At 40.7% G+C, this 12,910-nt stretch overlaps 1 protein-coding gene across 3 annotated transcripts in view; it reads left to right on the top strand.

The window, feature by feature from the left end:
• b3gat2 (beta-1,3-glucuronyltransferase 2 (glucuronosyltransferase S)) overlaps positions 1-12,910 on the top strand; it is a 67,653-nt gene that overhangs the window by 48,375 nt on the left and 6,368 nt on the right. For all 3 annotated transcript variants that reach the window (XM_037123016.1, XM_037123015.1, XM_037123017.1), the window contains one exon: positions 5,690-5,838. In XM_037123016.1, coding sequence (XP_036978911.1) covers positions 5,690-5,838 — 149 coding nt within the window. The remainder of the gene's footprint in view (positions 1-5,689; positions 5,839-12,910) is intronic.

Below are 12,910 nucleotides of genomic sequence, written 5' to 3'. Positions count from 1 at the left end.
CTTGTAATTGCTCTCATATCTGTCTGCTCCACCTGAGCTGCATTTATCTCTGCGATTAGCCTACAGTATCGCAAACACAGCAGTAATACGCCTGATACCAGAGTAACCTTACAAATGGTATTATATCAGGGTCTGTATGTGGCTTTGTGTATGTGTAAGGCATTGTGCCATTGCAGGGGTTTGCTTCAGGCGTGGAGAAAACTTGTAAGTGTAACTTTTTTTCTTAACTTTAAAAATAACAAGAAACTTACCTAAAATTGCCAATTGAAATGTAGTGATCATTCAAAGCTTCTAGTGAGGCTTTTGAATGAAGCCTTGAATGTGTATTGTCAGATTTCAAGGTTAACCCTAAAAAAAATAAATGACAAAGCAAAATCTCAAAACCAAAACTCAATTGAATAGAGTGATCCAACGCAAGTACATAATATGGTCTCTTCTTTCCTTCCAACTTCAGTATTTTCCTGTAATCGTGTTAGAGCCAAAATAGATTATTTGTTAATGTGCTCTTTTTTGCTTATTGAGCTGTTATGGTTCAAATGCAGCAAAACAATGTCAAAGAACTTGCAGAAACAAGGGCTGACTGTTGCATCACCTCATGTCGGCATCGTCTCAGCCAAAAAGCTGCACTTGAACGCACCGCAGAGAGGAAATGAGTCTCCAAACCAGGCATCAGTGGTCGTATTCGTCATTTAAAAAGAAAAAAAACGTAAGACTTGCAGAAACAAACTGTTGTTATGAAAAAGAAGCACCACTCTCATTTACATAGAATCAAAAATATGGCCAAGAGGCAAGGCTTTTTCCGAGTGATTTCTCTTACTGACAAGCTCTTCCACCTACTCTACACACTCAAACGGTCAAAAAGTCGTCGACAAGGACCAACTGTCAGGACACAACTGTGGGCACAGACAATCAACAGCCCCGACATTGGTGATGTATCAGCATCCTTAGACTGCTGCTACACTGCCCTGTTAAAGGTGGAGAAAGATGGTTATCATTCTGTCTCATCCCCTGATCATCAAATACCGATGCTTGGGGTTGGTGTTTAGGTCCAAGCTAGCATCGATAGTTGAGGACCTGGATATTAGACTTAACAGTCAACAATTGTACATACAAATGCAGTGCCGGATACAAATGTTGATTTAGAATTTCAATGTCGACATTATGGACGAAGCTTCAAAGCTTCAAACTGTTGGCTAAAGTAAAAAGCATAACCGCCAATCTATAAACATCGCGTCTGTTTGAGTCCTTAAAATGGCTCCCAGTCTCACCCTGGTGTGTACTTCAGTGACTCTTTGTGTGGGCGAGTGCAGGATGAAGGGCGAGGCCGTGTTTGCGATGGCTGACCTGTTCTGAAACACCGCAAAGTGAAGCCTATAGAGAGATGATGAGCAGAGCCATTTGCATGTCTACAGTTTCTCTCTGTGTGTGACCCCAGCTGACACTCACATTACTCAGAGGACGGCTGTCTGCCGGCCGTGTGTCAGGGCCTCAGGACAGCTGCAGCCTAGAAAAATGCTGCTCAGCCACAAGGGAGATGGGGAACGGAGAGGAAGGAAGGATGGTGAATTATTTGGGGTGAATTCCCACACTAATGCGCTGATTGCCAAGGCGTGCCACCCACTAACGATCTCCATAAATAAATATTCAGTAATTTATGTCGAGACCTTGTGCACAGAGGATTGCAGACATTTCTGGAACTATTCTCCGGTCACGCTCTGAACTGGAATAACTTCAGCAAACCCTGGAAAAATACTGCTCTGCTTAAAACATAACTAACTTCCATTTTTCATGCCTTGATGGGGCATTTAATGGCCGTGCCCATTTACTATGAATTACACACACTTTAAATAGGCCTACACTGCGGTTCTTGGATTTTCTGTGTTCTTCTGAACATCCAGGCAGCCACTTATTTTCAGCTTGTATGAATATTAACTCGACACTGAGTCAGCTTGATTTTTTAATAACTAACATAATGCTCGCAAAAAAAAAAAAAGCGTATATCATTTTAAAAAGGCTTCGTGCAGTGTCAGGGCTCTGAAATCCTAGACTTTAGGTTCTGGCCAAACACTGAAAATGAAGGAAAGAACATCCGTGTTTGCTCAGGCATGCCTTCCACTTTTAGAGGAATAGTTTCACATTTTAAAACATTTACCAATGGGGAAGCCATGAGTGCAGGTTTCAGTATATAGGAAAATATCAATATGTTACCCCTGAAAAAAAGCAAGACTGTGATTGTTTCACTTTAATTTCCTTTTCAGCAGATTTCTGCAGCTTTCTCAGGCTGGACAAGTGATATCTCTTGCTAAAATGTTTACACCTTTGCAGTACTTTTAGCAGTAATTATAGTAATACTAATGAACATCTGTTTTAGTGGAAGAAAAAATTACAACAGGTGTGTTTAATAAAAAAAAAAAAATATGATTAGCACCACTGATTAAATGTCTTTATGTACTGTGAAGAGGGAAATACAGGTGTTCGCAAAGCTTGTGAGGAGTGACAGCTTGTTTCTTCATGCAAAACAGATCTGCGGTCTGAAATTAAACTAAGCTGCTTTATTTTAAGGTTACGACAGGTACGACAGCGGTTAGGCATGTTGTGTGTGCTGTGATTAGTTAAAGACTGTACGTAATAGGAATGCCTGGCTCCATTCAAATTCTTTTTTTTAAAAAACTCTTGAAATATAATGATAAAGTTGTATCTCATTGGTTAGTCAATGCACAGATACTAATGGAATACATTTTGTTGAGGGAGTTAAATGCTAGAAGTATCTCAGGTTATTCGTCCATCCAGAAATGTGTAATGTGCTTTCACATTAGAGTTTCCATGAGGATGAAACAAACGCAACAGAACGTGTTAATTAGTGAGTTGTAGTTGTCTTTGGAGGGGGTTTTGAAGCTGACAGAGAGCCAGGCACTTTACCCCCTGCTAGGTTATGCTCAGCTAGGCTAATCAACTCCCTGCTTAAAGCACAGTACTGCGACTAATGATCTTCTATCAACGAAGCTCTTTCACAGCCTACAAATGGTCTTGCATTCATAGCTTGAGAAGGAAGATCTTGTAGATTGTGAGAATTGACCTCAGTAAAAATGGCCTGACGGTCTCAGTGAGAACAATACACAATGTGAGCTGCTACCAGTGTGATTTTACTTGGTAATTAAGCTAATGAGCAAGGGAATGTGCAGAAAATGACTCTTCGACTTTGACCAAATCATTTTTGTTTTTCGTTGATTTTAATGGTCATTTTTTATAATTTGTTTTTAAATTGTATAATTAAAAACATGTTTTTATGAATGAATAATTAACTGCGCTGCAGCTGTGTAAATAATTTCAACTTGACCTACTGTATACCGATTTTTAGACTCTTTCAGGTTTGTCGGTATCTTTCTTATTACTGACTCTGCGGGAGGACTGAGACAGTGACTCTGGAGGCAGCATGAGGGAGAGGAGGTGCTGGTGGGATTTGTTTTCAGCCCAGTTGCGGTATACTGGCTGCCATGTGGGGTCTTAAAGGGAAATGCCACAGAGGAAGAGAAACTGTAATGATCACTGTATGTTACCTCTGGACAGCTCATTGTGGAAATTGACAGTCCAGACAGATAAGGAGTAATGAGAAGTAATTAATGGATTTATAGTTTAACATTTCCAAATAAAATAAATACATAATTTTCCCCTTTGAGAACAGCCTCGACACCAATATGTGTTGTGGTATCTGTGACGTATTGTGCCATTTTTGAGGACGATGGACGTCGGCTGCAGGGTGACTGTGGTGGCTTCATGTGTGGGCTCCTTATGCCTGAAAACATGAGCGTAGGAAGCGTTTAAAATGTGGGAAAATGTGACGAGGTTCTGGGGATTCTCCCTCAGGAAATCTCTAACAGAGTAGAAGCTATTTTTAGTGTCTTCTTGGTGTCTACACTAGCAATGAACAAGTACAATTTGCAGTTTCATCTAGAGAACATGTTTGGTCCCCGATCGCATAGTGGGGAAGATATTAAAAAAGCTTAAAGTTCTGAAATTGATTTGATGCATAATTCATAATGGCTGCGTGGCACAGGCTCCTGATATACGCTTTAGGCTCAAAGTACATATTTGCTGAACATTTCAAATAGCAAATAACTTCAAATACAATACAAAGAACCAAAATGACCAAACAAAATCAACATCAAGTTTCATAAATCAGCCAGTACCTTTGAAAAACTAAATGTTTTGATCAGAAGTCCTACATCATCTGTTCCCACATCAGAATGTGAGTGTCTTTCCTTGATGGTCGGCTTGGGATAGAAAAGGATCGTTACTTGTGCTCCAATGAAGACCACTAAGTGAAATGTAAGCATGTTGTTTGACATAGCCAGGATACATTTCTCAACCCTTGTCTGGCACAGGTGTGTGTGTGCTGCCTTCTTGTCTTGACTTTGGTTTAGCACCACTATATAAAAACACATCCAGAAAGCACATCCTCTCAAAGATTAACAGCTGATTATGTTGTGGCACTAGGAAACTCTGAATGAAGGAGTAATTAACTATCGAGCTATTAACTCTGAAGATGTTGAGGGAGACGGTGCACTGCCAGGAGCATCACATGCACACAAATGCAACACAGTTCAATTCAGTCATATTAAACTTTGAGCCAGCTACCAGCATTTGCAAGCTTTAGGTCTGACAATCATCAGTTTTCTGTTTCCAATATAATTTGAGAGAGATTCACAGAGGAAAGAGTCCTGAATGTCAAGAGCAACAGTTAATAGAAATGCAAAATTGCTTCATGCAATAACACTGATAACCTGCGGATTACCGACAGAAGAATAGAGGGCAAACCTCTTTGCGAGGCAGAGAGAGACACTTCACATGATAAAACTCTGAAAAGCCTTGTATAATGACAGGCTGGTAACAATTTATAATTAACCCTGCACTTTCAGCTCATATGTCTTTTTTTTTTATAAGTCTGCAGTTTTTATTTCCAACCATGATCCACAGCTCCATCTCTGAGTCAGCTGGAGTTGGAGGCAAAAAGATGTAAAAAGAGGCACATCACGTGTCGCATTCAGACCTCTGCCCTCAGGGTCGGACAGCACATCAGATGTGTGAATGATGTGTTCCCTTACACACATGTTGATGAGGACAAGGTTAAGCACAGCAGAAGAAGGGGTCAGCCACAGCTCTTGTGTATGGACTGGAGTGAAAAGGTGGATATTTGTGAGTTGTGGAGAATAATTGTGCAGACTGGTCCCTCAATCAGATCCTCTTTTCAACCTTCAAACGTATTTCTGGTTGCAGGACAGCTAATATCTCTTTGCTTTCAGAGTAATTATGCCGTGTCAGATTTTCTCGCACTGCATCCAATTTTTCTAATCAGGTTGATTAAATCTGGTTGCAAGCCAGCAATTAATCTCCACCTCTCCTCTGCTACAAGACACACACACACCGGCACCCTTAGCAACCTGATTTACCCCCGACTGTCTCGTGCTTCCCTTCTTCTCATGTATAGTAAGTACAATTATCGCAGGAGAATGGCAGACCCCTGTGGTAAATTAATATAATATCAGCCATATCATTAGTCATTAGACACACTAATGCACTCACTCATTTTCTGCTGTGATTGTAATAGACTCATAATGTGCTTTTAATTCATGCTGGCTAACCTCAGCACCCTCCTTTACCTTTACCTTCCTCCCTCTTCTCTCTCCTCCAGGCTTCGCAGTGAACCTCCAGGTGATCCTGGCCAACCCGCGGGCGCAGTTCAAGAGGCGCGGCTCCCAGCCGGGGATGCAGGAGTCGGACTTCCTCAAGCAGATCACCAAGGTCACCGAGTTGGAGCCTAAGGCCAACAATTGCACCCGGGTCAGTAACCAGGCACTGCTGACGGCAGTTTTTTCAAAATAAATATGTTTTCCTCCAATGCCCGCTCACATTATGTGCTGTAAACATCACAATGGGTGCTCCTTCTAAATTCAGACCATTAGATTCATATTTTTTCTCCAGTTTTAAAAGTAATCCAGGGGAATATTGTCTGCTAAAAACACAGAATGTCAATAGTCAGAAATTCATTGAGGTTCATACTCGATAACTTTGCATTAGTTATTATCACGGTATTTGTGCAGTGCAGGATAAAGCCTGAGTGATGTTTCATAGGTGTTATTTTTACCTCATGAAGTGATACTGAACCCTGGCACCTTGGTGACTTGAGAGGAAAATCAATGAGCTAAAGTTAGAGACTGCATGAAAAATGGCCCAAAGATTGTTTTTTATATATAGTTCAAACCAACTTTACCTCCCATTGCATGCAAACCTTCCATTTGTCCATTTGACAACAATGCCAAATGCAATTCTGATTTGCATTCTGTTAAAACCTCTAGCCTTCTATTTTGACTATTTGATTTCACAGAGAACGTGAACAATTTAGAGATTTTATCAAGATTGCTTTCAGACTTACTTTGTGTTATCTTAAACAGACATCTTGATTAATTATTTGCTTAATTTAGGCACACAAATGAAATATTAGGATTTTCACGAGTTTAAACGTATTAATATTTGTATGATGAGCATGAATTTACACATCAAAGCCCTCACGACAATTTCTATCAACTTTCTGTTTAAGCAGTAGCTAAGTTAAAGAGGGTGCCATATCCACTTCCATCCACACGGTCTTGAAAATAACCATAGCTACGTCAGGATGCAGTTTGTTGACTCCAGCTCAGCTTTTAATTGGTCTCAACCGTGAAGCTGATTGGAAAACATATCACTCTGGGCTTGAGCACCACACTCTGCCGTTGGATATTGGACCTCCTCACCAGCAGACCCCAGATAATACGGATTGGCAGTCACACCTCTATTTCTATTGCCCAAAAAAAAAAAGAAAAAAATCTGCCATTATGTAGTTTATATTCTCTAAAATTAAAGTGATTTTTCATTGTTTCACAGCTCAAAGTCTTGTTGTTGCTGGTGGTGGGCAGGATTGGTCTGTAATGTAATTAGTACATAATCAGACCGCATTGACATGCATATGGGAGGTGGCTGACTCAGACCAGGGTTCAATTTTTCATCTTTATAATAATATATTTGCCTTAATCTAGCACTTGCGCATTTGTATATGTGCGTGTGTGTCGGAAATTAAACTGCAGTCACCATCACAGCAGCAACTAACCATAGGGCACCTCACCCTGCTATTGGCAGCATGACTCATGCTTTAAGCTGGTGGCACAGGCTAAACTTAGATACACACAGCTTGAATTGGATAGAAATGGCATTATAGTGCAATCAATTCTAGTTGTGTGCTTAGACAGCTGAGATCGATGCAGCTCATCTCAAATCACCACAGCCCCTGTTGGCACTTGGTATTATGAAGCCACTCATCCTCTTGACAACCATCACCGAGCCGCCTTAAAGGACTTTGGTGAGAAATGGATTCTATTACATTTAAACCCTTGAAGGAATACGCAAGCGAAGATTGTTAGTCCCCAGTTGGTCCAAATAAAGACTTTTGTTTTGTTTGCTGTTTCAATCGTGCATGAATTGTTTTTATCTGATACAGTTTTAGGTGATATTAGCAGTGGTCGTGATCCATCAGAGCCCGATAATCAGACTGAAATATCGTTCCATTTCAGAACTTTTTTTAGTATGAAACACATTTCCACTTGGACATGTAGAAGCAAACAGGCAGACTCAAGAGTTGCTCATTCTGTAAGTCCACTTACAAAAGCGTTCATACCTATTATTATACCTAACTATTATTCACAATTGTTACCATTTTTGTGGCCATTATTTCTGTCGCTATTTATCTGATTCTGACACAGTTCCTGTTCTTGATCATGGCTACATAGCTGTGATTGTTTTAGTCAGGGATCACAACACAAGAGGCAATTCAGTCTAAAACAGGCTTGGTCTGTGGGCTACTTTGGTACAAACCAAATACTTCAACAATTACTGGCCACATAGCCATAGGTTTTGGTATTGCTATTCTTAATTCCTAGAGGATTCTTCTTATTAACTTGTAAGTGTCATAAGTAAATTACTATTGTTGACGTTCACATTTTTTGTGTGACCGCTTCACCTCGGGGTCTTACAGATATAGATTTTGCTCTGAAAAAGGCACTTGTGGATTAGTCCATCACACATTAAGGTCAGGGCAGCCCGTACACTCATTGGCACCAAGGCATTGGCTAAGATCTTGAGCTGATTCTGCATTTAAACACAGCTTTAAATGTGTCTGTGTTAGTTATCTGTGCATGACAGTGGATGTAATATGAGGGTAAGGGGGTAAAGATGGTAAAGCTCAAACTACACCACTACACCTGTTGGTTCAATCCTGTAATTTCTGGTTGTTTGACAGACATAGCAGCATCCAGCGGAGCTTTGGTATTGTTGATTTTGATTTAATATATCTAGTTGAGAACAAAATTGTTTTCTGCTGGTAGTCAGCCATCCTGTTTCTCTCCAGCCATTACACTGCACACAGTGTTTTCAGCCTCTGTGGAGAAAAACTCAGGAAGCAAGTTGTTTCATCTGGACTCAACAAATGTGAATTGTAAATTTACTGTTTCACCAGATGTACGCAGGTCACACTGTTGCACTTTTAAGTCCCTGGTGGGTTGTGGGTAAATGTTTCCTGCAGGGAATAGAAATAAGACCCCCAGAGCTGCTGGATCATCACTTACTGGAGCTGCTGCTGGCTGCTGCTACTGCTGCAGACAGCTCTATGTTGAAACTATCATCATCATTATCAGCCCCATTACACTAATGGAGGTGCCCTGCCGCTGATATTAATATAGGCCATTAGCAGGCTGTGACATCATCAGTCATCGCCCAGCACCACACAGACAAGAAGATGTGATATCAGCATTTATCACGTCACAGTGACAAAAGCAGCGGGACATGACATCATCGTTCATAAAGCCCCTGATGTGTGTTTAGAAATTGTGACAGTTTATCCAAAGATCATACTTGTAAAGTTAAACCAACTGACCAACATAGCCCTGTGTGGCGTAGACAGAAAATGTGATGTCACCGTGAAATGTTCTTGTGAGTAAGAGTTGACATCATCACTGATCATAGATGTGTGAGCAGAGAGGATGGAAAAACACTTTTGTACAATGAACAGAAAACAAGACAGAAAATAAATGATAAAGGGGTCAAATGTAATTATAATAGCAGCATCATTTTTAAATAAGTTATAAAAAATAAAATAATACAGTTTAAAAATTGGTAACAACAATCCATTGTGCACTGTCAACAAAATAAGCTAAACAAAAGCTGTGTTCTTTAAGTTTTCAATAGGTCGTATTTGAGCTTATTATAGCTTAATACTGAATAGACAGAGATGAGATAAGATCAGATAAGATGATAAAATAAGCCTTTACTGCAACACAATACATAGACCTCTTCACATTGTGCTTAATTTTCTTAATGTTTTAAACTAAAATTAGACATTTTAGACAATTTTCTAACATGCTTTACCGTTAAATTGACTGTAACCTACTTAGCAATGTAGTATATTTATGGAGAATCAATCAAGCCTTCTTTAAATCCACTAATGAATAATCCCAGTTGATGTTTTCCTGAAGGGCTGAGTTACCAAGCAGAGTCACACATCTCAAGAACACCCCGAGGAAATCCTCTTTAATCATCTCCTATAAAACCAAAGTGACACTTCATGATGAAAAGAATAAAATATCTCAGTCATCATGACTTAATAAATGATCGTCTACCACCACTGATAATCCGGACTACTAATAACATCATCGTGACTTAAACTGTGAGGAGAATAAACAGTACATTAAATGAACATCATCAGGTGACATCATTAGTCATTACACAAGTCCTAGTTCTGTTGATCAGGGAAGCTAAATCCTGTAACTGTAACTGTCTGGGTTTCCGCACCGTGTTCTTGACAGATTTAAGTAACCCTCAAGCTGAAGTTGTAGTGAAATTGGTTTTGGCTGGTCTGAACAGTTGTGATTGAAATTATTTCCAGCCACTGTGACACACCCTGACTCCAGGCTCTAACCACTTTTGAGGAAGGTATCTAGGATCAGGATCACAGAGCCTGAATCCTGACCTTGACAATGGAGGGCAGAAATGCTCATCTGATGGCCGGTCAGTATCTGGAGACGACTGACAGGAGCTGTGATGTAGTTAGAGCAGGAGACTAATGGCAACAGACAGCAGTGACAGGACAAGAGAGGAGGGGGAAAGCAGGAACAGATGGAGACAGATGATAGCACAGGAGGAAAATGGGATAGAGTGGAGAGGGGGAGAGGAGGGAAAATAAAAGCAGAGGATAGGTAGATGATCTGACTGGATGTGTAGTTGAAAAGAAGACACCAAGGAAAGAAATGCGACACAGAGACGTCTGCTGCCATGGATTGAAAGACTATAACGATGTTTATTGCATTTGCATCGGCTTTCAGGTTTCTGCTAAACCTAATTTTTATTTTATGAATGTGGCTAAGTGCATCTTTGACCGCTACTGCATCTGGTTTGGAGGATCTGATCCTCAAATCGCTACAAATGGATTTTCCTCTCGGTCCCATTATGGGACAGTTGTGGTTAATCACAGCTTGGGTCTTGAGACTTAAAGTTTATTACTGGAAACTGCAGGTGACGAAAACAGTCTCAAGTTGCTAAAGTGTTCAGACAGATGGAAATTTAATTCCATCGGCTGAGGAAGACTGTGTGATGAGATCAGCTATTGTGGGGCCTAGCGGAATGATTGTTTCCATTGAATGTATTTATTTATCTGAGAGGCAGAACTGACATGATGCTGGTTGGCCTTGCCTCTGCGTCACAAGGTAACAAGTGGCTCCGCCTTTTTGTCTTTACTATAAGTAAAACAGTGCTATCTTATCAAGGCTGCATTGACCTAAAACCTATCTCAGATACTTTTTAAACAAACATGCAAAAAATTCTGTCTCTCTCTCTCAATTCAGTCACTGGGTAACACTACTGTGTAGAGTTGTGTGTCATCAGCATATGAGATGATCATTCTCTATAGTCTGAGCAAGGAGGAGCATAACAGAATACAGGGGCCGGAGAATAGAGACACTAGGAACTCCACGTGATTTTTACTTGCTCAGATTCATGTTCACCAGTTGACACAAATAAGTCCCTGTCTCATAGGTATGATCTGAACCAATGTTTGAGGGAATTTAAATCAATGTCTCCATAACATGTTTTGTCCATCTGGGATCACCGACAACTGTAACATCTTACCCAGCACATCTTAGTCCTCTGAAAAAAAGTCTGCTATATCTTTATCTGCATTTGTTAATGCCTCAAGAATGCATTAATATCAGTCTGAGGATCAGGCTATAATCATATCAGATAGATTCACAATGTAAATTTTGGCCCCAAGTTGCAATAATCTGGAATTTAAAGTCATTTCAAGGTCAAACTAGAAGCTGTTGCTACCCAATCATCCTGTCCCTGCTTCTCCACCAGTTCCTCCTTCTGCTGGGGAGAATCCAGCCTGTCCTCACATTAGCTATTAAGGCAAAAAAAAAGAAGAAGCTCTAACCTGGTAAAGCTTTTTGTCTCAGAGTTGCCTCAGGGAAGGAGAGAAAGATAGAGCTGGAGAAAGAACTGAGAGGTAAAAACGGGAGCAAGGCCATAAGAGAAAAAGTGGACGTGATGAATGAGGAAAATGGAGAGCAAACTGGGAGGAAGAGAGGTGTTTGAGGCCGGGGGAACGGGGAGGGCACTCCGACTGCATAATTGGTGCGTGTGCGCGCACACATGCACGTCCTCACACACGTTCAGTACCATTTTCCCCACAGCTCTGGAGCGATGCTTTAGTGGCTGCTACATTAGCCTCGTTAGATATGCAAAGTGGGCCAATTAGCAGCACAGTGTGCAGGAAGTGACATGTTCCACCTGAGGAAGCCCAGAAACTAAGGCAGCCAGCAATAAATCATGTTCCTGTGAGTCTGTGTGTGTGTGTGTGTGTGTGTGTGCGCGCGCGTCTGTGTGTTGTTTTGGATACAGAAATGTCACATGTGTGAATTATAAGCTCATTAGCTCTTTCCTAAAAAAGTCACTCTGAATCCACACGACCTCACTTGAATCTCTGAGGAGTTAAACTTGTCCCGCTCTCCAGGAAAATATTAATCTTTGCATCCATTGCAAGTGTTTTGTCGCCGATATATTCCTGTGAAATTGGCTGCAAACGCAAGACAAACAGCTGCGGTGAGGTGCTTTTGATTTGATCCATTTCAGGAGGTGTCAGACTGTTTCCTGTGTGAGGAATCCCTCCTGGCAGACTGGTGAGCATCAGATTCACAGCAGGAGGATACAATTCCATCTGTTTCAAAGAATGCAGCAGTGTCTTTCATTTGACAGATATTTCATCAGAGCATCATCAAGGAACGAAGCCTTTACTTCAAAAAGTCTGAACAGCAAGGGAAACACAACTACCCAGCAGCTTTAGACCAATACATGGGGGATTTCATGAACTCCATACAGTAGCCAGTCACTTCTTGGACATTTTCCCCATGTTCAACGTAAAGGGTGACCAAATTGGATTCAAAGGGACTAGTTATGACGTCTGATCACATGTAATTACCATCACAGGAGGGATATCTGCATTTTTGATATAAGGCAGAGGGTGTGATATTTGGAGAGAAGAGTGATATTACACATTTGATCACTCTTTGTTTGAACGTGACCACTTAATGTTGCTGGAACACTCTTGCTTTTTTGCAGTTTTGGCTGGTCTATTTAGATCATCAACTGTCCTCTGGTCTGCTTTGGATGTCTTGTATTTATTTATTCAAATGTATTTATTTATTATTTATGCAGGCTGCGTTCAAGATGGTCTTCAGAGCATCTGTTTTTTCTCAAATCCAAAACCTCACTTTTGTGAGGACAAGATGCTACAACACATTTTAATGAGGCAAGAAATACAAGCATTCAGACCATC

The sequence above is a fragment of the Acanthopagrus latus genome, chromosome 15 (assembly GCF_904848185.1).
Source record: "Acanthopagrus latus isolate v.2019 chromosome 15, fAcaLat1.1, whole genome shotgun sequence".
NCBI lineage: Eukaryota > Metazoa > Chordata > Actinopteri > Spariformes > Sparidae > Acanthopagrus > Acanthopagrus latus.
This window is presented reverse-complemented; position numbering and strand designations above follow the sequence as displayed.